The sequence below is a fragment of the Salarias fasciatus genome, chromosome 14, assembly GCF_902148845.1.
Source record: "Salarias fasciatus chromosome 14, fSalaFa1.1, whole genome shotgun sequence".
Lineage (NCBI taxonomy): Eukaryota > Metazoa > Chordata > Actinopteri > Blenniiformes > Blenniidae > Salarias > Salarias fasciatus.
The window spans coordinates 19,409,725-19,437,189 of NC_043758.1; the positions used below are offsets into that span (position 1 = coordinate 19,409,725).

Below are 27,465 nucleotides of genomic sequence, written 5' to 3' on the forward strand. Positions count from 1 at the left end.
AGTGTATTCCTACGGGTTGCACGGTGCTGTGACTCCATGAAGAACGAATTCATGAATTGAAGGCACATTTATTGACACATTCAAGTATTTCATGAACAATTGCTATAATAAGAGTAAAAATTTAATCATTTACACATGTGAGTAATTATTTGTGTATTTCTGTATTTTGTTTGGGAATGTTAAGTTTTCCATGTGGCTTAGAATTGTAACAAAAAGTGTGTTGTGTGAAACAATGTTGTCATATACTGTATGACAACTGACGATATAGCTAAAATCTGTTTGCAGGCATGAACTCACAGTACTCAGCAGTTTTGTGAAAAGGTTATTTTTTTTATTTTCAAAATACATGCATGGGGCATGGAGTTTATTTTGGTAAGTGTACTTTATCAGTATTATTTTTGTCTCAAAACAAGATGCATCTCAGTATTGTTATTTCTATTGTGTAAACATGTCACTTCGTGGCAGTGAATGTGTCCAGTTCTTCTAAGTGTTGGACGCGATTTGGAGACGCTTCATTTGTCTAAAATTAGCAAAATCACCATACCTGCTCGATCTACAGATTGCAACCAGAGTATAATCATTTGTACTGATATCATTTCGCAAAACCACTAAGAGCGATTGAAAGCACAGGAGGCAAAGCGGCAGTGAATGAAGAATCTATTATGCATATGTTTAAGTATCTACTTTTATATATCTATGAGAAACGTCACGGTCACATGACAACAAGTAGACCAATAGAAATCCAGTATGATATATTTTTGCGGAAGTAGCGGAAGTGTGGCTTTTTTTTAAATCAAAGATAAGGTTGAATTTACTATTCTTATTGAAATGCTTTCCTTGTGGTGAAAATCAGTCACTCCTCCGTCTGTGCTGGTCTCGCCTTTTCCGTTACTGTTGGAAAACACCGTTTTTCAACATGTCTGGCACGTCGAGACGGAGCCCGAAAGAAACCGAGTCCAAACACCTTCCGATCTATCGACACAGAGACAAACTGGTCCAGGCTGTGAAAAGCAGCACTTTCCTGGTTGTGACGGGTGAGACTGGCAGCGGGAAAACCACACAGCTTCCACAGTACCTCCATGAAGCAGGTGAGCCGCCCTGAACTTTATCGGTACCCGATGAACTGAAGTCACTGAAGTTATGTTGTGTTAAGTTGCACATCAGCTTCATACCGTCTGTGACTATAAATGTGCGACAGGTGGTTTTCCATTGGTAGTCCCCGAGCTAAAATATAAAAACAAACGGGTTAAAGGAAGAAAATACAACTTCATCCCCCTTTTTTTCATTTGTCAGGTTTTTGTAAGGATGGCAGAATTGGCATCACGCAACCTCGTCGCGTGGCAGCCATCACAGTGGCCCAGCGGGTGGCCCAGGAGATGCAGTGCACTCTGGGAAAAGAGGTTGGCTACCAAGTGCGATTTGATGACTGCACATCACAGGTGAGAGACAGATCTCGGGCACCGACTTGGAGATCTTCCCGTGCATTTGTTTCATACTCTTGACTGCGTCTATTTCAGGACACACAGGTGAAGTACATGACTGACGGATGCTTGCTGAGGGAGATCCTGGCCGACCCTGGACTTTCCCAGTACAGCGTTATAATCCTGGATGAAGTCCACGAGCGCAGCCTCAACACGGTGCGTCCACACTTTGGCTGAGTGTTGTTGATGTAGCATCACCGTTATACATGTTTATACTAATCTGTGAACCCAAAAAGCAGCAGCTGCTCTTTTCATGCAGCACTGTGTTTACGTTCAACTTTAGAAGTCTGTCATCCAGTTTATGTTGGCAGTGTGAAAGCTGGTCAAATTGGTTGCACATAACCAATTAACACAACTCTAAAGTCATCCAGAGATGTTTAGAAATAGGCTGTCAGTAACTGATTTTCTTGCTGTAAAGCTGTACACCCTCATATAAACAATCTGAGTGCTGACCAGTTTTTTGCAAAATATCTTCGGTACTTTGGGTACTGTTCTGTGCACACAGCTTCTGTTAATTCCGTTAATTCCACTGTGCTGAGTGTGTGTTGCTGTTTCTTACAGGATATCCTCATGGGTTTACTGAAGAAAATCTTCTCTGATCCTGATAAGGCCACAAAGGGACGCTCTTTTCCTCTGAAGGTGGTGGTGATGTCTGCCACCTTGGAAACCGAGAAACTTTCAGCTTTTCTCAGTGACTGTCCTGTCTTTGCCATTCCTGGGAGAGCATTTCCTGTCACCTGCACGTTCGGCTCAGCTGTCGGACCTAAAGACATAGAGAGCACTGCTTACGTGAAAGAGGTAATAAAAAAAAAAAAGTGTTTTAATTTAACCTGATTTCACAACACAACTTCAGAAGAATGTTGTCCATTCATATCCATCATCTTTATTGTCTTTTCCCATTTTGGTGCACAGGTAGTGAAAGTTGCCCTGGATGTGCACACCAGTGAGATGGCTGGGGATATTCTGGTCTTTTTAACAGGCAAGTAGTGATTGTTCCGTATTGACGATGAGAATCTCAGTAAATCTGGTGAAAGTTCACACATGAACTCTTCTGTTTTTGACAGGTCAGTCGGAGATCGAGCGTGCCTGTGACCTGCTGTTTGAAAAAGCTGAGTGCATAGACTATCGCTATGACGTGCACGACCGAACAGTGGAGGGTCTTCTGATTTTGCCCCTTTATGGATCCATGCCCACTGGTGAGCACACACAGCCACTGTTAACCCCTTACAGGGAACATACTAAATTCAGTGTTTGCCCTTTTTAATGCTTTGATATGATTTGATATTTCGTTAAAGATCAGCAACGGCAGATCTTCCAGCCGCCACCTAAAGGAATAAGAAAATGTGTAGTTGCCACAAATATTGCTGCAACATCACTCACCATCAATGGCATAAAGTAAGCGAAGCCTGTGTTTCATGGTATCCAGTAATAAGAAACCACCCTCTCTAAAAACAAAACATGGATTTCTTCATTTACAGGTACATCGTAGACAGTGGATTCGTGAAACAGCTCAACCACAACTCCAGAGTGGGCATGGATGTCTTGGAGGTTGTGCCGATTTCAAAGTGAGTTTTTTTTTTTTTAATTAGTGACCTGAGTTTTGTTTTTTTCAGTAATGCTTTCATAAATAAGCTCACTGCTGTGTACAATCAGGAGCGAGGCTCAGCAGAGAGCCGGCCGTGCTGGGAGAACCTCACCCGGGAAGTGTTTCCGGATCTTCTCCAAGGACTTCTGGGAGACGTGCATGCCTGAGTATACAGTTCCAGAAATCCAGAGGACGAGTCTGACTGCAGTGGTGCTCACACTCAAGTGTCTGGGTGTTCATGATGTGGTTAGGTACACTTTTTCACATTCTTTGTATTTTTTATTCAGTGTTGTTATTGTTCAGAATTCATATTTAACCCCAGTTTCTTGCTTTTAAGGTTTCCCTACCTCGACCGTCCGGAGGAGAGATTTATTCTAGAAGCTCTCAAACAGCTCTACCAGTTCGATGCCATTGATAGGTCAGTGTTTCTTTAGGTCGACTTTTTTTTGTTTTTAATGGAAACACCCACATCAGAATAAGCAGATCTTGCTGATCGTCTCGCTGTAGACGCGGTACAGTGACTGATCTGGGGAAGCTGATGGTGGAGTTCCCCCTACACCCAGGCCTCACCCGGGCCGTGCTCAGAGCTGCCTCAGTCGGGTGTGAGGACCTGCTGCTTCCTGTGGCTGCCATGCTGTCAGTGGAGAACATCTTCATCAGGCCAGGTCTGTTACATTGTCTTTTCAGACTGACAAATCAGTGTGGGGAAAATGTATCTAAAAAAGAAGTTAATGTTTTGTTGCTTCCTAAAAATTCTGTTGCTTTTATCCAAGGCTGAATTCAACCATCGGCTGTGACTTCCTAGTTTACAGTGCCATCTAGCGGGCAAAGTGAAGAGCAGTTTTTTTGTTTACAGAGAACAAGATGCTGTTGAATGTCTGATAGAGATAGTGGAAGAAAATTATGGCTGATTACATGTGATTACATTATGTACCGATGCATTTAAAACATATAACACAAATGACAAGTTAATTTTTCTGGGAATTAAAAAGAATAGTCCCATACATTTTATAGAAACTTAAATATCAAGCTTTTTTTTCATCATAATGTCTGATATAATTTGATACAATCTCACACAGTTTTTAAATATATATGTATATGTACTGTATTGTCTGCTCCTTGCCAATAAAGATCTCTACTTACTGATATATTCTTATTCATGCTCTGAATATAAAATGTTGAAAGAGTTTAGATCAAAACTTTAAGATCACAGTGACTGATAGACGTGTTGCTCTCTGTAGGTCACCCGGAGAAGCAGAAACAAGCAGATCAGAGGCACCGAGCGCTGGCTGCAAAGACGGGCAGCATGAACGACTTTGCCACACTGCTCAGTGTGTTCCAGTTGTGTAAATCCAGGTAAAGGAAGGAAGTGACTAGTGCTTTGCCAAGAAATGTAAATATTAAGTCTGTGATTCTTATTTTACTTATGTTAAGACCAGATAGAAACCTTGAGGTTTTTGTTTGTTTGTTTGCTTCTCCTGCAGTGACAGACCTTCAGCTTGGTGTAAAGACAACTGGATCCACTGGAGGGCGCTGAAGTCTGCCTTTAGTGTGGAGACTCAGCTGCGGGAGATCCTCCTCAGGCTGCAGCAGGTACAGTATTTTTTTCACATTACTGTCTGAAACATGTTGGGTGTGAACAGTGAGCAGTTCCGTCCTGAACTTTGTGGTTCTGCGTTCTAGAAGAGAGATTTCCCCGCAGAAACCTTTGATGGCAACAAGAGTGAGCTCTTCAGGCGGTGCCTGTGCACAGGGTACTTCAACAACGTTGCAAGAAGGTATCTCATCTATTCTTGAGATTATGCATATGAAAGGATCACTTCAATATTTTTTGGTTAATTTAAAATTATAATTGTTTTAACTTGTTTGACCCTTATTTTTCCTTTGCTCAAAGGTCTGTTGGAAAGGTGTTTTGCACAATGGATGGCCATGGATCCATGGTTCACATTCACCCATCATCCTCGGTAAAGATCTGTTTGTTTCCAAGCATCTTCACATTTAAAGTGCATCGGCCTTTTCCATATTCCACCCTTCATTCTCCTTTTGTTGTGGCTTGAAGCTATTTGACCAGGAGGCAGAGCTGAACTGGGTCATCTTCCACGATGTGCTGGTGACTTCGCGGGTGTACATTCGGACCGTGTGTCCCATTCGATACGAGTGGGTGAAGGACTTGCTGCCAAAACTCCACGAAGTGGACGTCTACGAACTGAGCAGCGTCGCCCGGGAAGAAGTCACAGAAGAGGAGATGGTGAAATGGGAGATGAAAGAAGCAGCCAAAAGACCATCAGGTTATCAGAATTAGTCATTATGAGGCTGGCACTGTTTGATCCTATTTGTGATCCATAAAAAGCACCTGGTGTGATAGTTTGCAGATGTTTTTTTTTTTGTGTGTGTGTATTTCAGAACTGACTTTTTCACCAATCACGTTAGATTTTTTGTCTGTATTTGTCCTTTAGTCAAAGTGAGCTTTATAATCCATTCTGCTGTACACAAAGGACACAAAATTTCCTCTTACTTGCTCGTATGTAGACGTCCACATATCACCCAAAATGAAAAAAAAGAGAATTTAGATATATCACCAAAAATAGAATTAAAAATGCCAAAATAGGCAAAGAGTGCAACAAGAATGTAAATATAGAAGTTTAAACAACTGAAATGCACAATATAAAATACAATAGCTACAGAAAAACAAGCACTTCCCTCGTTGACCGCTTTTAATTGACAGTGTTTTCTAGCAATCTCATAGTTCATTTTGTGTTTTTCAGAGGTGTCTGCTGCAGATGCCATGAAGAAGATGGAGAAAAGAAGCACTGACTCCTCTGTGAGCGACGCTCGCGCTCGATACCTGCAACGAAAACAACAGAGACAGCAATCGAAAGCTCTATGACCTGAAATATTTTCTGTTTTACACACAAGAGAGGAAAAAAAGCTTTGTATACCACATTTGAATAATAAATGTTTTCAGTATTAATTTCCTGTCAGTATTTGTTTTTTTTTTTTTGTTTTTTTTCCCAAAAAACAAAAAAAGGATCAGAGGGTTGTGCTGGAGAGGGAGTGGTAGTTAGTGCTGCTTGGACCCTCTGCTCTGCTGTGCTGTGGAGGGGTGAAGCTGAGGTTACGCTGCAGGACTGGATGTACTCAGGTGCAGACTGCGCCGTGCGGTGGACCCTCTGCCCTCCTCTCCTCCTCTCCACTGCCCGACGTCACTTCCCTCAGAGCGTCTGCGGGGCTGCTGTGCTGTCTGGTCGGGACGGAGGGCTTCTAACCACATTAAACCCGCAAAGAGGGGCGCTTTTTTTTTTTTTTTTTAATTACCATTTCCTGGATTCCGTAATCTACTTGTGGCCGTGTTCCTGGAGTGTACCTGTCCAGCAGTTTGCCACCCCCCCTCCCCGGCTGGACTTTGCTCTGTGTGTGCTTGCGTACGCTCCAGTGAACCACTGCAGCAGTTTACAGAGCACAAGCACGCCGCCGCCGCCGCTGTTGTCAGAGGAAAACAGGCTCGTCGAGTAGTCCGCTGAGCTGTGTGATCATTGACAGAGTTCAGTACACACCAGCTTCAAGTGATAGCTAGGGGCAGCTTCGTGCGGCAGAGCTCTGGGGATATTTCTGCTCACTGGACTCCAGGTAAGTAAACGAGAACTAGCGCAGGTGGCTAACTGACATGCTAACTAGCATTTAGCCGGAGGAGTGTGTTCTGGCTAGCTGCCTTGTTTGGTCGTAATGCGGTCGTGGCCAGTGTCCCCCCGCTGCTGCATTCGGCTTTAAGAGCTCTATCGTCTCCCGAACGGTCGTAGCCGCCGTATTACTGTGTACCAAAGCGAACGGCCCGCCGTGGACTTGGAGGGTAAGGTTTGTTAGCTAGCCGCCACACTGTTGTTGTGTTATTGCTACGGTAATGTTTACATGGAGCGGCTTGTAGACGTGCTCGGCGCCGTGCGCGGATTTCAGTACGTTGGTTAAATATTATCGTCTAACCGGGTAGCCGCGTCGCTCCTTCGGGATCTGCTACATGTTACCCAAAAGCCCCCGTTAACTTAACGCCTGACTGGCATCATTGTGACTCGAGAGGGGGGGGGCAGCTTGTTGTGCAAGTCTACGATCAAAAAACCTTGTTTATGCCAATCGCTCATGGCCATGCGGACTGCCGTGCGATCATAAAAAGTCTGAAGTCGAGGAAAGCCTTATCATTTCATCATTACTATCTCCGTAAACAAATGATCGTAGCCACACTGGGTGACTACACGCTCTGTGATGCCAGGTCCCGTCATTTCCACTGAAATTCTGCTCAACACTCACGTAAGCTGCTGGTTCAGGGTCGACCCTGGATCACCAAGGCCTCTCCACAAACATTTAACCAGAGAGCTGCAGGATGTTGTTTGAGCTTGGCAGACGTTTTTTTTTTTAATCAGTGTTATTGATCTCATCACTAAAAATACCTGCCGATCTCCCATTGTTAGACTGTCATTGTGATGATGGGAGTCAGGCCGAGGACAGGGAGATTTGCATACGAGGATGGCAGTTTTCGGAGTGGTACTGATATGGTGATTTGTGCAGTTGTTGACGAGTAGAACTTGGTTAGCAGCAAGCTTTTTGTTTTGTTTGTCTTCACCTCTGTCAAAGTTGCTGTACATTTACTACCTTTTGGCCCCGTGTCACATTCTTTTTTTTTTGGTATACATTAACAACTGAGTGCCAATCTAACTACCTAAGACTCGGGTTTTAGTAAAGATCGATACAGACTTTAGAGAGCAGCTCACCAAACTCCCTCTGAAAGGCACCGAAAACTTTGAGTCATATGTTCTATTTGCAACACCTTCATAATAAATTGAGTAATCTTCTGACACTTTGACAAAGTTGACGCCTCCGGTGCTGAGAAGCGAGTCCAACATGCCCAGGTTTCATTATCGTTCTTTACTTGCTCTACAATGCCATCTGAGATAACCAGCACAATAAAGCCGTCCTGTGGGCTTTCCTGTCCGGCTACGAGTGTGTTCCTCTGAAAGAGTCAGGGTTGTTAATTACACACAACACCCTCAGTATCACGATGAAAGAAACTGATACCGTGTAAGAGGAAATGATTGCGCTTGCTGGTAAATTCAGTAACAGTCAAAAGTTATAATCAACATGGTGAAGTGTAAACAAGAAGCTCTCATGACTGGAATAGAAAGGAAATAATGATGTCTCAAGATTAGGCTGCTAGCTGACTGTGAAGGACAGGAAATTTGATCCAACGTTATTATTATGATTATTATTTTAGTGCTTGATTGTGTGCACACGTTAATAATGTTGGGTTTTCTTCGCAATTAAGGCACAAGAAACCTAAGATAATCTGTTGGTTATGTTTATTTATAATAAAAGTAAATATTTAATTACTACATGTTTTTTTTTTATTAGTTCTGGTTTTAATACCATCAATCATTAGCACATGAGTGTCTTGTTCTTGTGGCAAATGCAGCTTGTTTAGATGCCTTTTAGGTAAAAGAACACCACGTGAAAGCTGCTGTCACTCAATTGGTTCAAATTCCTGCCTCTTCCAAGAATGGTGAGTCAGTTTTCAAGAAATGTGATGGGTCAGTATTTGTGACTTTTTCTCGACTCAAACTCAAACCTGATTTGATCTGTAGCAGCTGAACTGTGCAGCTTGGTGGCTTCGTCCTCCGGGTCCTGTGCATTGTAATTGCGCGTTTAAGACACACGTCTGCGATGATCATTGTTTTGATGCTCTAACGGTCTGCCATAATTGGTTACTTTGCAATAACAAGTTGTCTTTTTGTTCTTTTCTTCCAGGTATCGCACAGGATTTTTACATTTATTTTTTTTTCTCCTGTCCATAAAATCTAAACCACAGTCGGGCACTTGACCAGTAAGGAGATTTGGCACGATTCCCACTAGCTTGTACGCAGCCCCCTCCCTACCCAGACAGTCTTCTGCCCCAGCATGAATGAAGTCAGTGTTGTGAGAGAGGGATGGCTCCACAAGAGAGGTAAGATGCCCTCTGTGATCACTCTTCAACTGAGTTCACATTAAAGAGAAAGTCCCATGTCACCGGTCAGATTAGTAATACATACTATGTTTTTTCAAAGCATCTGCCAAGTGAACATTTCAGCAATTTATTGAACTACGTTCAGCATAGAAGTCACATTCGATTGTGATCTTTATTCTCTGGAAAGCCAAACGCAAGCAAGCAGTGAAAGAACAAAAGCTGAAATTGTCAAAACTCTCGTCCTGTGTGCTTCCAAGGTGAATACATCAAAACCTGGCGTCCTCGTTATTTCATCTTAAAGAGCGATGGCTCCTTTATCGGCTACAAAGAGAAGCCGGAGGTGTCCAGTGACCACAGCCTGCCGCCACTCAACAACTTCTCTGTCGCAGGTCGGCTTTCCCTCTTCTCTGGTCTGTCCGAGTTTTCGCGTGTTGCTGTTCCGTTCTATAATGTTTGCTGCTGATTCTGTGCTCTGCAGAATGTCAGCTGATGAAGACGGAGCGTCCCAAACCCAATACGTTTGTCATTCGGTGTCTGCAGTGGACCTCAGTTATCGAGCGGACCTTCCACGTAGAAAGCAACGAGGAGAGGTAACAGACTCCTGCGTTCTGGATGCCTGTTGTGGGTTTAGTCCAACGCGCCTTAAAATTCAATTTACATGTGAAAACAAAAGACTTCCCATACTCCAGGATGTTTGTGAGAGGATCGTCTGTCTGCACTGAAGGAAAAACAAACAGAATCTTCCTCATAAAGGCCGAGAGGGAGTGTCAGGCAAACAATACTTAATAGAACTCTCTATTCTTTTATTGACTTCCTAATAATGTCACCAAATGGAAAAAAATGTGACAGGTGAAATTCTCAATATTGAAACAATAGCCAAAAAGTTTGCCTCAAAATTTTGCCAAATATCTCTCTTACTTCTATAATTTGGTCATTTTTTTGTCAGCTGTAATTATACAGTAACTTCAACCTTTATGCTGACATGTAGAACGTCCATATTCACCAATACAAATTATGATGTGAATCCTAAATAAGCTGGAACTCTGCAAGAAGTCTGAATGAACTTTGAGCCCCGCAGACTTCTGTCAGCCGATGGGACCGACGATGTAAAGCATGTTAATATATAGCTAAAGCTGTAAAATGCATATAAAAGTGAAATCCAGTTACTATTAAATTTATCCTTGGTGTAGAGGATGTTACTGATTGATTGCGGACTGGGGTTTTTCCTTCTGATAAAACAGAATTATAAAGACTCAAATAGAACTTGAATCTTTGAGTCATATGGATCAATCTTTTAAAGTGACTGTGAATCAAAATGACTGAGATGAGACGGAAAGCCAGAAGGACTTGACCTGCTCGTTGTTTACACAGTCTTGCAGTTTCTTTGTGTTTGAATGTACCACATCTAAACACACACGAACAAATACATTTCGAAGATATTTCTTAAATGAAGTCATTCTGTGTGTGTGTGTGTGTGTGTGTGTGTGTGTGTGTGTGTGTGTGTGTGTGTGTGTGTGTGTGTGTGTGTGTGTGTGTGTGTGTGTGTGTGTGTGTGTGTGTGTGTGTGTGTGTGTGTGTGTGTGTGTGTGTGTGTGTGTGTGGCCATCTTAAGACACAGAAAACACACTTAAACAGAGCAGGAATGAATGAGCCTTTGTTTACTCCATTCAGTGAATCCGTTTAGTTTGTGAGTAGAAACAACCATCAAGCTCCAACTCGAATTTAGTGCCAGATTAGACCTGATTATTCACCTCTAACCCAAGCAATCATCATTGAGTTCTGTTTACATCGGCCCTGCCAAGTACCAAATCCCAACCGCCCCCGGCTGAATAGTACAGATTATCCTCTACCTTCTAAACTCTCTGCTTTCTACGCTGCTGTTTCTCCTTGCAGATATATTCTTTTCACGATACACCCGCCATCTTTGTTTTTTTTGTTTTTTTTAATGCAAAAATAAATCTTGTACGCCGTGCTGTGTCGTTGCTCTAACGCCATTATTGCCCCAGTGATTCACACATGACTGTGGCGAGATTTGATCAGGATAACGTGTGTGTCCCTGTGATCAGAGAGGAATGGATGCGATCGATCCAGGCGGTGGCCAACAGCCTGAAGAGCCAGCAGCAGGATGAGGAGCCCATGGAGATCAAATTTGGCTCGCCGAGCGACAGCAGCGGCACAGAGGAGATGGAGATCGCCATTTCCAAATCCCGCACAAAAGTGGTCAGTACTTGCACCCAGCGGCGCCTGGCGACCCGATGTTTGTCCAGCTAAGCTCATCTTTATTGAGCCAGTCACTCAAACTTTAAGCCTCTTTCTCAGAGCCTTTTTTTAGGACAAAATACCTCTCAGGTGGGCGGGGGGCAACATTTGTAGACGTATTCTGTCTTGTGACGTAACACTTGAGGTGATTTTGAAATGTTTTCGGCCTCACAGACCTTCTCTGTGTCTCAACCAGAGGCGGTGTTATGTAATGGAAAAAGTAAGCAGCGATGCCGCACAAGAGGCCGTTAATGTTTACTTCACAGGCCGAAGTTTGCGGATCATCAGAGTAGCTTGATTTGAGAAGTTCTTGTGTCATTATGGTTTATTCTTTATACATTCCTGACACCCAGTTTTTCCACTGAAAATGATGTTGCTTACATACAAACATACTGCACAGTGCACAGGGCAACACTGGCCCACCAGACCGTCCATCCCAGCCTCTGGGAACACAGAACAAACTGTACAAATGTTCGGTCTAGTTTTTCATTAAAAGTAACCGCTGTTTCTAATTTATTTGCTGTGGATTTTCAGATATTTGTAAGAGTAGTGAACGTCAGAGATGCTTTTTGCTCATGAAGTGTCATCAACATCTGACATCGACTTTTTCAATTGGCGATAATTTATTGTATTTCACACCAGGACGCAACAATAATAATTAGCTGATGGTTGAATTTCTGCAATTTTTCCCAAAGGATATAATTTTGTTATAGGTTTCGGGAAAACCTTTTTTTTTTTTTTTTTTTTTTTTTCCAATGATATGTTCTTATTTCTTTGCTTTGAAACAGAGAGAAACGTCTTTAGAGAAACTTGTGTTCAAAGTCATCCATAATCATAATCCATCTCTGCCCTCCTCCAGAGAGAAAGTGATTTTATGTATGAGGAATAAGGCTCTCTTATTCAGTCTCTTCACATGGGCGGGAGTTTAACTTGGCGGGATAGATCAGCTTTGGGAACAACACGATAAGGTGTCATCAAAAATGATTGAGAAATGCTGTTATGAACATGTTCGTACTTCCCCCGCCTCATAATGTCAAAATGTAAAAATCTTTCCCGCAGACCATGAGTGACTTCGACTACCTGAAGCTGCTGGGCAAAGGGACGTTTGGTAAAGTCATCCTGGTGAAGGAAAAAGCCACGGGGATGTATTATGCCATGAAAATCCTCCGCAAAGAAGTCATCATTGCTAAAGTGAGCATTTGTACATCAAAAACACTGAGGCTATTGCAGCAGTATTGCTTCCTGTTTATAAATCGTCTTATTTTCATACGATGTGTCTGTGTGTGTGTGTGTTTCTTCAGGATGAGGTGGCACACACAGTTACAGAAAGCAGAGTTCTCCAGAATACGCGGCATCCCTTCCTAACGGTGAGCGAGCAGCAGTTGTATCGTCGTCTCTGTCCAGCAGGGAGAGGGCGATCTAATCAGTGTGATTCGCTAATTCTGGTTCTCACATCTTACAGACACTAAAATATGCATTTCAAACACATGACCGGCTATGCTTCGTGATGGAGTACGCCAACGGAGGAGAAGTAAGTCTGTGTTTACTTGTGAAGGGTGTTGTTGGTGTGTGTGTGGAACAAGGTGAACAAAGCATATTGTGTTGCATAAAAATTAATATCAACACCGTCGTAAACTAATGACCTCTGGTCGTTTCTTGACCACAAATATTTTTCTCCTGGGTGTTGACGCTACAATAGCCTCCATACTTTAATGTTGTCGTACCTGTTTTACCCCCATAGTAGAACACCTTGTGTCAAGAGGGCTGTTTACCCAAATAACAAGATAATGCTATTTTTAAATGTCAGTCAATTTTTGGTTCAAGTTTTTTTTTTAGACTATTGAGGAAAAACAAGCTATATGTCCAGGAGGATTTACTTACTTACCGAGATACTTCCTCCACAGTCTTCACAGGCAAACTGAAGAACTGTTGTAACTTTCATTCCTGTTGATTCTTTGCTCATTTCTTTGCAGCTCTTCTTTCACTTATCCCGAGACCGAGTCTTCACAGAAGACAGGGCTCGATTCTATGGTGCAGAAATAGTGTCAGCACTGGAGTATTTACACTCACGCAATGTAGTTTACAGGGATTTAAAGGTGAGTTCTACAGAAGTATTTATGTTTTCATTCATATCTGCAGTGAGGATATTGATAGCATGTGTTAACCCCACACTGACACTTCAGATGGAGGTGCGATGTTGGAAAAATAGCACGCAGCGAGCAAAGATGATGGCAGTGTGAAAAAAGACATTATGTTGTTCAGGCATTATGTTGTTCGTCGACTTGCATTTTACTCCACTGTCAAATCGTGTCGGCTAATTTGGCTCCAATCTGAATGTTTGTCTGGACAGCTGGAGAACCTCATGTTAGACAAAGACGGACACATAAAGATAACAGACTTCGGGCTGTGTAAAGAGGGGATCACAGACGGCGCCACCATGAAAACCTTCTGTGGAACCCCGGAGTACTTGGCACCAGAGGTAACGCTCCGTTTTGTGATTTCCATTGTGTGAACGAGCACCGACCTCAGGACTGAATGACTGCTGGGAGCTCCGGGTTTCATCATTTAGCTGCGAGGTTCTATCTTGGATAGGATGTGAAAACACCAGGGCCGATGTTGTTGACAGCTGGAGGGAGGGAGTAGAGTTGATGATGTTACACTGGAAAAAAATGACAGAAAAACAGTTCAAACAGTAGATTTTATGTTTATAACAAACTGCATTTTATGGATGATGATGATTACTATTATTATGTTTTTAATAATTATTATCTGTCTAATGCTTCCTTCTCGCTTTTTGAGCATGTCAATTTTTCGTTGTATTCACTATTTGTTTTTCTGCTTGATTTAAAAATCAAACAGTCAGCATTATTATTTTTCCGCAGGTGCTGGAGGACAATGACTACGGGCGAGCGGTGGACTGGTGGGGACTGGGCGTGGTCATGTACGAGATGATGTGCGGCCGGTTGCCCTTCTACAACCAGGACCACGAGCGTCTGTTCGAGCTCATCCTCATGGAGGAGATCCGCTTCCCCAAGAACCTGGCCCCCGAGGCCAAGGCCCTGCTGGCAGGCCTGCTCAAAAAGGATCCCAAACAGAGGTATGCATGTTCGCAATATGAACGGCTCTTCTGGAGTCACAAATCATTCACAGACCCAAGCCGACCCAGGTGAATGTTTAGTTGTAGTCCGTCTAGACTTCTGACTCTGTGGAGCACCGACGTTTGATACAGACACTCAGTGGGTCGGCGTACCGGGAACGGCCTCAAACTGGTTGGGAAAATGTGAAAAATCTGGAATGTGGATGGCAAAAAATGTCATGCAGCTAAATGCTGTAAAAAAAAAACAAGTGTTTTTATCTTTTTAACGTGTCATACCTGACATAACTGAAAGACTTGTCAATCCATCATTTACCTGTCTTGCAGGAACATCTCTGAGCTCATCTCACATCTCAGGTGGTTCAGAACTGCTGCTCGCAGCATTTCTAGCGAAGCCTCCCCGACGCTGTCGTCAAACACATATTTCAAAGTCGCTGTTCGTTTGAGGGTCCGGTTCAAAACCCCGCCGCTTGTTTTCCAAAGCGTTTCGTGGTCAAACTCCTGTTTACATCAAGTAGCTGCCGAAGCTCCGTGTCTCCAGCAGCACGTCGAGGTCTTCTGAACAGGGTTTACTTGTTCTGCAAAGCACACTGACACAAAAGAAGCTTGTGTTTTTCAGGTTGTGGCTCCCAAACTTTGGAATGGTCTTCCAAAGGAGTTGACGAGCATGGAGTCTGTAGACACTTTTTAAAAGTGATGGAAGGCTCATCTCAGTCTCACTTTTTGACCATTTTCATGTGATTATTGTAAAACATTTTGTGGCTTTTCTGTTCTTGGCTGATGAAATTTCAATTTATTCATTTCATTAGAAAGAAATTAGTTAAGTACATGAAGAACAAGGTAAAAGTGAGTAACAGAGTTTAACATTTTTGTGCCAGTCATTTATAAAAAGCCAAAGATAGACATTTCATTTACATCATTAAACAGATAATACAAATTATCACCCGGTTTGATGAAAGAAACATGTTGCTGTAGTGCAGATGTTGGTCCAAACCAAAATAATCATAAATACAAAGTATTTTTAAAATGGCGATTCACTTCCTCATGCAGTTTCGAGCAGCAACAAACACACTCGAGAAACAGCTCATTGGCACATAATGATTGGTTTATTGTGCCGTAAATAAATAAATCAGTAAATGATGGAGCAAGTAAAGCAGAAAAAAAAAAAACCTTTTCATTTCTTGGATTAGAGTTCTAAATTTTCCACTGTGCTCAGAGGCATCATGAATTCAGCTATAAAATGAAGTAACCACATTATTTCAGCTCATGTTCTTTCCTGATTAGTTTTGGTTGAGGGCAATGGCCACAAACAAGGACAGTATTGATTGTTGTTTTGGTCAAGCCTCCCTGTTTGTGGTAATAGTCAAAAGAACTGCTATTCTTAGCGCGTGACGCGCTGTCTGCAGCCGCACTAACGTGTGTTCGTAGCGCGGAAATGAAGAGTCAATTTGTCCAGAAGCGGGTAAATACGAGCGCGGGGAGAACAACACGGCCAGTGTGAGCGCCTAATTTCTCATTAGAGCGTTTGCCCGGGTGTTTGTGGCCGGTGTGTGGGTGATAATGAGGGTGTGTGTTTGTTGTGTTTTGCAGGCTGGGAGGCGGACCGGACGATGCCAAAGAAGTGATGAGCCACAAGTTCTTCACCTCCATCAACTGGCAGGATGTCACTGACAAAAAGGTGATGTGAAAACAACAAAAACGCCACCCTGAAAACAAAATGTTCTGATCATAAAATGACAGGTTTTCTTTCCTCCGCTCAGCTCATTCCACCCTTCAAGCCCCAGGTGACTTCAGAGACGGACACTCGCTACTTTGATGACGAGTTCACAGCACAAAGTATTACAATAACTCCACCAGACAAATGTGAGTAGATTTCTGTGATTGATTTTTCTAAGACATGAAAGCTTTATAAATGGATTTTAAATCTTTTTTTTTTTTTTTTTTTTTTTAATCTCTCTCTCTCTCTCTCTCTCTCTCTCTCTCTCTCCATCTTCACACTCCAGATGACAGTTTAGACGCTGAGGATTCGGACCAGCGTACACACTTCCCTCAGTTTTCCTACTCTGCAAGCATACGGGAATGATCCTTCAGACTCTTGAACAAGCAGGCAGGCTGACACATGATCACAATCACACATACACACTCACACTGCTGGGGGAATCCGAGTGACACAAAACAGACAAAACAACAAAAAAAAGTGGCACAAGACACATTTTCATTCTGTCTTTAACACGTACACACACACAGGCGCGCACACACAGTCGCACACGTACACACACACTGACGAAATGAAATGGGACGCGGATCAGAGTAGGAAACGAACACGCAGACCACGAACGACGGACCTCAGCAGGTTTGTGTGGATAAGACAGGCAGCTTTGTCTCCGTTCGTCCTCTCAGGGCTGCCGCCAGGCGTCCCCTGCAGGACCTCCGCTGCACTACACTGGGCACCACATCAAAGCCTTGACACTTTGAAAACCAGGTTATGCCAGCAAGTACCACCTTTTTACCAGCTGTACCCATGCTACACACACACACACACACACACACACACACACACACACACACACACACACACACACACACACACACACACACACACACACACACACACACACACACACACGCATAGACTGCATATATCTGTACACACCACCAGTCTAAGGTTTGGACACATCTTCTCATTCAATGCTTTTTCTTTATTTTCTTGTCTGTTCACATTGTGGATTGTCACCGACAGCATCAGATCTGTGAACGAACGCGTCTGGAATGACGTAGCAAAATGTATTTTAGATTCTTAAAAATATTCACCCTTTTCTTCGATAATTTCTGGTTGTATTCCCTTCATCAGGAGGTTACCTGAAATGTTTTTTTTTTTTTTTTTTTTAACAGATGGACTGTCGTTTCTCTTAACTTGGCCAATTGGTTCTCGGCATAATATCAGTTCTCGAGGTTGTCGCATACAGCCGTCAGCTGTGTACCGACCTGACTTCAGATGGTCTCAAATTGAGTTAAGAATGCAAGAAGCTCCACTGATGAATCCTGAGAAGGTTCGCCTGTGAAGTGAGAACCGTTTCAGGCGAAAATCTTTACGAGAACGTTAAGATTTTCCAGAGTTGTTAATAAAGCAAGGGATGGCTACTTTGAGGAATCTAAAATCCAAAACATGATTTAAGTTATTTCACACATTGTTTGTTAGATAATTCCAGGCGTTCATTCAGAGTTTCGATGCCTTCAGTGAGAACCTACGATGTAAGAAGTGAAGAAATCGAAGTAAAAACACTGAATGAGAAGCCGTGTCCAGACGTTTCCCTGATGGTGTACATACACGCACTTGATAGAATTAACAAATCAGTTAAATTAAAATTAGGAAAAATGAAAAAAAGAAAAAAGAATTGGAGGGAAAGAAAAAAAAAGACAAATTTGATTTCATCAGTTCTTGCGGTTTTAAATGTAAAGCCATATTTCTGCATTCATTTTGTGATTTGTTTATTTTTATTTTTTTTTAACAAGTGCTCTTTCTGGAACTTGCTGTTACAAATCAAGAGTGGGATTTTCCTCCAGCGGGAAATAAGGACCGGGGGTGGGGGGGGGGGGGGGGGGGGGGGAAGGAGGATTGCTATTACTGTGTTTGCACTGCACGTGTGTGTATGCGAGCAATGCGTGGGTGAAATTTCCGTGCATCGAGTGCGAGAGAGTGTATGAACAAGGCGTTTTTGATTCGAAGCCATCCATTTTTGTCTGTTTTCTTTTTTTTCTTTTTGTTTTGCATGTTTTTCAAACTCATAATCATTGCTGGAATATCACCGTGAGAGGACACTATGCAGCACACTCAATGGGCTTCTCTTCCTTTTTGTTTGTTTGTTTTAAAGGGAACAAGCACGTAATTTATTTATCGGCTTGCCGCTAAATTGGCTCACTTGGAATTGGTACCTGGGATTTGATTTGGCTGATTTATTTTATTTTTTTTTATTTCATTTTTCTTTGCTTTAAAAGCTGCCTTGGATGCTGGTTGGAAGTTCTTCTTGGCCAGTCACACACTGTGTTGAAGACAGGAGGGATTGAGGGAAAGAGGAGAAGAGACTTTCTCACCGTAGTTTTCCCTAAGCCTGTCCGGAGAGACGAGCGCAGACGCCGTCAGTGGTCCAGTGATTCCTGAAGAGATAGGCACCGATGTGTTGTTCATTTTGTATTTGTAATATCAGTGTAAGTTTTTAAAGTGAGCTTTTTGAATGTTTTCCCATATTTAAAGAATGAAATAGATCCGCTGTTTGTTAAGAGGCCAAAACAAAAATTGACTGACTTGTTTAGATGTTGAACACTTGACATGATTCCATGTTTGATGTTTGGAGTACCTATTTTTTCTTGAATGCTGTGTCGAAGCACTTATATCACGTAGCCGTGCGTTGGGAGCAACAATCTGCAGGTTTACATTCCAGCTGAATGCAACATGAGCTGTATGACCAAACCTCAGCCTGCAGAAGGAAGAAGCCAATAAAACACAAGCTCTGTTGTAAAGTTTGAATAAGTAACCTGTATTCTTTGAGTTCTTGATTGAGAGGAGCCCTGGACAGCATATTGACACACACACACACACACACACACACACACACGCATTTTATTCCATGATGCTGGAAGAGATGATGGTTGCTCTCTGAACCACACTAAAGGAACATCAAAACCATTTTGTATGTCATTGTTTTTCGTTTGTTCATTTTTCTTTCTTTTTGTCCATCTATTTCTCAAAATTTGGATGACGTATTGTCTTATTTAGGTATTCCTTATATGAAAAAAATATATATATTAAACAAACTTTAAACCATTTGCTTTTTAAGTTCTTCATTTCAGAGGGATTCCATGTGAGGGGTGTGTTTTCAACCTCGGGCAGTAGTTTTACTGACTTCGAGTCTGCGTTATCATAACAGAGCACAATCAAGCTTTTATCAGAGTAGCTTTAAAACATGGGTCCTAAAATACCTTCAGAGATAATAGCAACTTCAGTGGGTTAAAATACCTTTTTCTTACTCTTGACGCTGAATGGGCCTCCTCTGAGAAATCCCTCATGTCACATCTTAATTTTTTTTTTTTTTTTTTTTTTTTTTTTTTTTTGCTTTCAGTTTGTGTGTGTGGCGGCGTGCCTGCGAGATGTTTTGTGTGAGAGCGGTGACACACACAGGAATGCAGCAGGTGTCTTTTCTTAGATCTCATCCCCGAGTGCGAGACGGCCCCAGTTTCTACTGACGTTGAGTTGAACCAGTGGCTTTGATTTACAGTTCACAACTCCAGCACCTCTTCTCACTGGCTCAGGCTCGGCCATCATACTCTAGCCTAGTGTCCTGCTTTGGAAGTGGCAGGGCCGGATATCAGAACCATTGCACTGATGGACTCCACTGTGGGATTTGCCTTCATTGCTACCATGGCCATAAGGGGGTGCTGCTGGACTTTTTTGATATTGGTTGTGAAGCCATACACTGAACCTCGCTGCTGGCCACGCTTTAAGCAATGCTTCACAGCTAAACATGCAAGTTAATACCCCTGACCTCTCCTGTAGGCGTACACAGGCACAACAAGTGCCTCTGCATTATTGTGTAAATACCAAAAAAAAAAAAAATAAAGCTTGATGGTGAATGCAGCATTAGTAGAAGGGGAGGCCTGCAGCTTCGTAGTGTTTGATTTGCAGCTTTACTATGGTTACCTTGCTTCTCTGTATATTTGAATGTGATCAACAGTCAGGAATGTCACACCTGATGCTGGTGTAACAGATTTTATTTCCTTAGTTTGTTTTGCTTGTTGCTGATAGTTGAGGCAATGAAGAGGGCAATGAAAAAAAAAGCAATCTTAAGGGGGAGGACGTTGTCCTGGTAGACATTTCCAGCCCCCCCCCCCCTGTGCAAGACTTTACAATGTAACGGGTGATACCTGCTACAGTATGGTAGCTTATAACATTTGCAACTATAATGTGCCAGTAAACATTTTTACTGAATGAATCTGTCTCGTCTCTCTTCTTCTCATTATTGTTACACGATCACCACACCTGTGAACATATTGTGCTGTTATTGATGTTGCAGAAAGTGTTGAAGACTTCACCGGATCACAAGGAATCATTCTACAGTTTTACATGGAATTTATATCTAATATCCATATTGTAGTTAGCATCACCAGCGATACTGGCATCAGCTGGAAATCCATCACGATTCACGAGACCATAAATATGCAATCACATGATTGGATCACCCACGTCTCAGATGAGCTGCCGGCACCTTCTCACACCTCGGATTTTCCTACATATTACAGAAAAGTCAAACGTTAGTAAACACTCCTCTCGGGAAACTGCAAACACAGGATTCTCCGTTGAAAGCAATGGCTTGTCTTCTAGGTCTGCTTTCGATTTGAGGAGAGTCTCATGTGCCTCTGTGATCCCCGGTGAAGGTTCTGGACATCAGGTTAGAGCTCACTGCTGAAGAGTCACCAATTAGTCTGGCAGAGTAACCAGAAAAAAGTGTAAGTGTATTTAGGTCATGCTTATGAAATTGGCCACCCATATTCATATCAATCCCAGGCAGAGCGAAGCATTACACACCCAGTCCATCACAGGGCAAACACACAGACCAGAACACACTCACATTCACATTCCCAGAGTAAGAAACAAACAGGGTGAAGCAGTTTCTAGTTCCTGTGCTCCTTTCCTTAATACCTGAATACTGCTGATAGACTTACTCCTTTTAAATCAGGCCTTTATACACTATTATTTGCTCAAGCTTTTCATATAACATACCTTCTTTATTTTATTACCTTCATCTTAATAAAGGTTTTACATTTTTCTCTTGTTTGTGCTTTTCTCATTCGCCTTGTTTTAAAGCGTTTTCTTAATTTTTTTGTCACGCATGGTGAATTGCCTGGTATCTGAATGATGTAAAAATGCATTTGCTTTGCCTAGAGAGGCCTCCAGTCCTCATCCAAATCTTAACTATATATGGGGCCCCTCCAGAAAATAAATATAAATTTGTATTCCAACAGATAGCCTACAGATGGAGAGAATTTTGTTCTTCAAAACTATCTTCATCATTACTATAGTTTATATGAAAGTCGTTGTAATTCCTCAAGTCGTCGTTTTTCATCATTTCATCATATTTCATGCAGTCACTTGATTTCAGCAATGAATCAAATGAGATGTTTTAATGTTTCTCGTAAGTTGCTATTGTGACTTCAGCTCTTGACTGTACTCAGTTGCGGCTGGTGGTAAATTTCTAAGTTGGAGCGCTTCATCATTATTCAACTTCAGTGTGTTTATAAACCAGATCTGACAGACGGAATTAAATTATCCCCAAGCTGCAGCCATTAAACGCGCCGGTTGGTTTAATTTGATGTCAATCATTTATATTGTTGATCAGTGATTGGTGAAATCTCTGCTAAGGCCCGCCTCCTCAGGGTGACTTTTCCGGGGTTACAAGTTTATCTGCTCTTTTATTGCATCTTATTTATGGGAAATCAAACACATACATCTTTAATTATACTTTCATTTAATATTGGAGTTTATTTTCCTCTTTTTATTTTTTGATTCTATATTATTTTTTGCTTCTGGATCTTGGGGGCGGGGAGACAGTCTGTATTGATTGTATGATATGATTTTATGTAAAATTTAAAATGAAAACATGAAGGGTGAAAAAACAGAGGACTTTTCCTCATGTTGATTTAGATTATTTTTTTCTAAATAAATGCTCCTTGGAGAGTGAACCTGAAGCTGTAATCAGTCCACCTGCATGCACCTGGCCTCCATCTCAATCAGCTGCAGTGTTAAGTAGCTGGTTCCGCCTGGGCCTTCCCCTCTCTCTGCCCTGGTCCTCCACACACCCCGTGGATAAGTAGCTGCTGCGGCCTGGCACAGGAACTCTGGATCCGGCTGTAACTATGGCCAGGAAGAGTTTCTGTGATCCCAAGCCTCTGCTGGACTTAGACACGAAGGTAAGATCATCTGCTGCACCCACACAGTCCTCAACACTTCATTAAAGAAAATACACCGTTTCTCTGAGTGAGTCGGTAGTTCAGGAAGTTTGTCCCACAGGTGAAGAGTGTAGGAATTAAAATCTGCTTCATCTTCTTTTTTCTGACTCTGTAAACACTTCAGGGATCTGAATAGTTCATATTCTACAAGTAAATGTCAGATTCCCATTCAAAGCTTCATAGAGAAGCTGTAGGATTTTGGCTAATGCTTTGCTCCTGCTGGTCTTGAGCAATAAAGAGATTAATAATAATGCTGTCAGAATGTGGAAGTTCTTTACTGGGTGACTCCAGCCTTACACATCCACTAGTTTTTACATTTTTTTTTAGAATCCCAGACTTGAGTGTCCTTCATATTTTTAATGTGGTATTATTAATGGATGTTAATGATCCATGTGCAGTAAAAGTTTTAAATTTCCTTGTTGAGATTCCTTTTCTGAAAGTGTCAGAATTTTTCCACGAATGCATATCTTCTGTTTTAAACAGCCTATGATAATTTACTGATTTACTGTTCTTTTTAAACTAAGAGATAATTAAGATGTTCTCTTCACTCTTTTCTTCTGAGGAAAGGCTTCCCCTAATTTTGAAAACCACTACTGTAGATTATATTCTAGGGCTTTGTACTTTTCTTCTTCTTCGGCGTGTTTTTTCCTCCACTGATGAGCCAGGCGTTGTCTTGCAGGGGAGGAGGTTGTCTACACAGAGCAGTGACGCCATGACTGTTGCCTTTCATGAAGATGGTGGGACATGCATAGCTGGTACTACAATTTTTTTTAGTTTTTGCAAACCTTTGAATGTTGGATTTGTTGTGTGCATTCATCATGTGCGCAACTTTTTATTGAATTATGTTTTTGTTCTTCTAGTGAAGCATTTTCCAAGCTGGGAGGGAGGCCTCCCTTGGAGTTGTGCCAGAGATCACATAGAAGGTAGGAGAGGTTTTTGCAGACTGATGCTGTCAAAGTTGGATTTGCAAATGAGAACCTGTCCAGTGGTTTGAATAACTTTTATTTTTTTCTACAAAAAAAGGTGGAAAACAAATCTGTTAACAATGACATTGGAATCTGAACTGAACCACCAGTGTAGAAAGAATTGCTGACCTTCTTTTTTTGGTTTAATTTTGTTCCTTTTACAGAAAATGGGATTGTGGAAGAGCCTGTTGTTTTCTACCCCCGCGGACTGCAGCATCTCCACAGCCTACAGGCACTTGTTCCCAGCTTGCTGCAACGTGAAATAGCGACGGCACTGGAGAAATTAGGCCTCATATCAGACCGGACATATGCCTGGGAAATGTTCCTGGAAATGGTGGTGAGACATCGAGTGCATTACTCACTCAACCGCCGCAGCGTCTCCACAATATGCTGCAGAAGATTTGGCACAAACATTCAATATGCTGTTGCTTTTTAATTATTGAGAACGTGCCTCCTGCTTTTGGATTCCCCCCCTGTAGAGAAGTCAGGCACAGTACCGTTTCCCAAACGCTGACCTCCCGCTGCACTTCACTGATGCCACTCGAGCCATCCTGGTCAACTGGATCATTCAAGTTCATGTGAGTGGTTAGATTCTTTGCATATTCCTCATAATTCCCAAATAACGTGGTTGCGCACTGATGTTGGCATCACAAGCGGATGCTGGCAGGAAGACCTCGTAGTGCTGGTAGACTGCACACGCATATGAATGGCCTTCATTGACTGCACGCAGTTTTTCACTTCAGCACACTTTTATTTATAAAGTCATCTTATCTCGCATATTACAAGAACCCAGAGCTGTTATTCCATAGGCTCAAACAACCACTATTTAATAACAGTCCCTGAAGCTCCTTATATACTCTGCAGAGTTGGTGGAGGGATGTCGTACATTGTGCTGAGATGGCGTTCTGTTTTCCTACAATTGTCTGATCTCATTTGCATCTCCCGTCTTTGCGGTCTGCAGATGGATTGATCAAAAGTGTTTTGGGTTAAGTGCCATGTGGATTTCCCAACACGACTATGGATGCATGTGTAAAACGGTGTAAAAAGCAGCTGAATCATTATTTCTACCTGTAATTTTGAGAAGAGGGTACCTGGACTGTACAGTGGACATTATTAACCTGGAAGAAGTTATTTCACACCATCAAAGTTTCTGTACTGTTGCTACATATCTACCGATTGACAATGAGAGAGAATAAATGGATGGAGCGGTGGAGATGACTCGAGGAGAAGTTGAGTCATTTAATTATTTCATGGCATTGTGAAACTGTCATAATGCATTTTTATATTGGCATCAGTCTGAGAGCACACGAGGTCAGTGTGCGCTGTATGACCTCACGCTTTCATCTGCGACTATCTGATGTGGCGTTTTTCCTTGTTCCTACGACTGCTTTGACTATTTTTCTCGTATGATTTCAGAGTGACCATGAACAGATGTTACACTAATTATTCCCGGACTGTCCATATACAGCCCCGCATCATCCAAACATGAAATGTTTGTTTCCAAATATGTTTGGATCCAAACCAGATGCAGAGAGAGAGAGAGGCGCTTCAATAGCCGCAATTTGCATACTATACCAGAAGTATTTTCAGTGGGCTTTACTTATTAGTGTTAAAGTTTATTGTGCATTTCAAATAGTTGTTCTTGTTCATTTCTTTCTCTCCAGGAAATGATGAACTTTCAAGAAGACACCCTTTATCTGGCTATACACCTTCTAAACCTGTCTTTGCGACTGATCAAAGTAACGACAACAAACCTTCAGCTCCTTGGAATGGTTTGCTTATTTCTGGCAGCCAAGAAGGAAGAGAGCCTTCTCCCTGAGGTACAAGATCTAAACTGCCCATTTTTTTGATGCAAAAAAAAAAAAACTGCAGCATAAGCACTTGTTAGAAAACTTAATTAGTTTCGGGTTATTTCATTTGTTTCCAAAATTGTGTCCTTCTGATGGCTCTTTTCTAGGTGTCTTTCCTCTGCTATCTGATGGACAACACCTACACTAAACAGCAGCTGCTGCGAATGGAGCGCAAAGTCCTCTGTGGACTCAAATTCAATCTTTCACACTGCGCTCCTTCGCATTTCCTCAGTCTTCTTGCTGCTGTTGCTCGCTGTAGTGCCATGGTAGAAATCTACTTTTCTTTGTTTTTTTTTTTTAAGATGTTACTGACAAAGCGTCCTCACACCCAAATATTTGTGCCACAAGGTGCTGTCGATGGCTCGCTATCTGCTGGAGCTGTCCCTCCTGGAGGGCCAGTGCGTCACGTTTTCACCATTGGAGCTGGCTGGAGCCTCCCTCTGCTTGGCCCGCCTGGTCCTCCAGGAGCCTTCGACACCAGAGGGGGACGCTGCCTGGTGTCTGGTCTCCAGCATCCATTTTGGCAGGTGTGCAGCTAGATTCATATATGCGCTCGCACTCGATGTTATGCCTCAGAATGACCAAGTTTTATCTTCATTCCCTTTTCAGAGCTCATACACACACTGGACGTGTTCATAGATTAACAGATTTGAGATTTTTTGCAGTTGGCAGGACTACATCTACGTGTCAATTTGATCTGTGGTCTTTATTTTTCAGTGAGGCGACGCTCCGGAAGATCATGAATATTCTTGCGAGTGTTGCGGCTAAGGCGGACATCCAAGAGCCCAATGCTACTTTTGTTAAATTCTCATCTTTGGCAACCATGCATGTCAGCAGACATCCAGGCCTGATTGATGCCTCCAGCCTCCTGTTGGAATGCACTTGACATACCTGATCCAAACCAGTTTAGATTGATAGAGATGCCAGACCTCGAACAAGGACTTGACTGTCATGAAAGCCTTTATCCAAGGCAGTGAGTGAGGCTCCTTACATGCTGTTGTGTAAGTGGGTTCAGAAGAAGTATAGTATTTAGTGAACAAATTTACACTGTTTTATGATCTTATTTTGTGACCAATTTAGGAAATATTTAATTGTCCCAATCTGTCCCACTTGTGGAAATGATTTGAGCTGTGTTTTCAAGTTTTAATATATATATATAAAAAAATAAAGTGTCTGCTGCAGATTGAGTTTGATGTGGGGTTTTTGTGTTTTATACTGGTATCCAGTCTGCTTTTCATCACATTGAGCAGACAGGCTATTTTTGTAACAGCAGCGCTGCTGTATGACCAACACCATGCAGTAATCAAATCAAACTTTATTTATAAAGCACTTTTCATATTAAATGCCTCAAAGTGCATTACATTAATAAAAACAAATCTATATATTAAAATCGTGCATAACCACACCTTCACCATAATCGCATGCGCACACACAAATGCACTCGCATACAAACACTCACATTCCCACAGTCATCACAGTACATCTGCTCCAACAAATTCATGTGAAGTGTGTGAAATTAACTAATGCATCAGGTCTATTCTCTCGGGATCATGTCTGTAAGCTTAATCTAAAGCAGGGGTCCTCAAATACAAATCTTGAAGGTCCACATTTGTTTTTTATATACAAGCATGGGTCCGGACTTCAGCGCCCTGTGTGTGTGTGTGTGCTTATGTTTGGAGGTTCATGCATTTGCCCTGGGTCCGCAGCGAGGTGTGCCGTGGTCCGGTTGTGGACTGCGGTCCGCTAATTGAGGAACCCAGATCTAAAGGTTGTTTGAGCCAACGTTAGGGAAACTATTTATGCTTTACTGAACATTTGTATTATAATCACAAATTTAAGAGTTTGACATTCAATCCCAAGTTGCTGCCAGTGAATTGAGTTCTGATTAATGGTATGAAGTGCTTGGAGAAATTAAATGTGCTGTAAATTTAAATAGCAAAGTTACCGAGCTTAAGGGGAAAACATTGCCTTATGTTGCAGAAATATTTTCAAACTTGAAGTTTGTATACAGCTTGGCAGTGTTCGTTACAATTGTTTGTAAAACCTACTTGGGCTCATAAGTGATTTTTTTTTTTCTCTTCATTGCACAGTCACTCTACATTTATCTGTGTTACAGTGGATCAGTAGCTGTGATTGAAGCACACAGTTCTGAAATGATGTTTTGAAACTTTAATTATATGATGTCGAGTCCAGTTTGCGTGATTTTCTTGTTAAAGACTACATGCTCAGTGATCACATGCTCTT

The 27,465-nt window shown here is 42.1% G+C and overlaps 3 protein-coding genes across 3 annotated transcripts; all 3 read left to right on the forward strand.

Annotated features, from left to right (window-relative positions):
* The first annotated feature begins 800 nt into the window (after positions 1–800).
* On the forward strand, positions 801–6,026 carry dhx40 (DEAH (Asp-Glu-Ala-His) box polypeptide 40). Its single transcript, XM_030109254.1, has 17 exons — positions 801–1,088; positions 1,294–1,439; positions 1,518–1,637; positions 2,043–2,279; positions 2,394–2,460; positions 2,546–2,677; positions 2,777–2,876; positions 2,960–3,046; positions 3,135–3,317; positions 3,404–3,484; positions 3,574–3,731; positions 4,308–4,422; positions 4,551–4,659; positions 4,750–4,844; positions 4,961–5,030; positions 5,126–5,354; positions 5,832–6,026. The coding sequence occupies exons 1-17, from the start codon at positions 917–919 to the stop codon at positions 5,951–5,953; spliced, it is 2,223 nt and encodes a 740-aa protein (XP_029965114.1). The 5' UTR covers positions 801–916; the 3' UTR covers positions 5,954–6,026.
* A 272-nt stretch (positions 6,027–6,298) lies between these two features.
* Positions 6,299–16,602, forward strand: akt2 (v-akt murine thymoma viral oncogene homolog 2). The gene is made up of 14 exons (XM_030109454.1): positions 6,299–6,693; positions 8,857–9,052; positions 9,310–9,441; positions 9,531–9,642; positions 11,119–11,272; positions 12,371–12,502; positions 12,613–12,678; positions 12,774–12,842; positions 13,285–13,407; positions 13,662–13,790; positions 14,194–14,408; positions 15,996–16,083; positions 16,166–16,268; positions 16,409–16,602. Exons 2-14 carry the CDS (start codon positions 9,007–9,009, stop codon positions 16,486–16,488), a joined length of 1,449 nt encoding a protein of 482 aa, XP_029965314.1. The 5' UTR covers positions 6,299–6,693; positions 8,857–9,006; the 3' UTR covers positions 16,489–16,602.
* Positions 16,603–22,313: 5,711 nt separating this feature from the next.
* Positions 22,314–26,196, forward strand: ccnp (cyclin P). The gene is made up of 8 exons (XM_030107666.1): positions 22,314–22,367; positions 23,086–23,143; positions 23,536–23,708; positions 23,851–23,949; positions 25,036–25,191; positions 25,329–25,487; positions 25,570–25,748; positions 25,939–26,196. Exons 1-8 carry the CDS (start codon positions 22,314–22,316, stop codon positions 26,105–26,107), a joined length of 1,047 nt encoding a protein of 348 aa, XP_029963526.1. The 3' UTR covers positions 26,108–26,196.
* Positions 26,197–27,465: the final 1,269 nt, after the last annotated feature.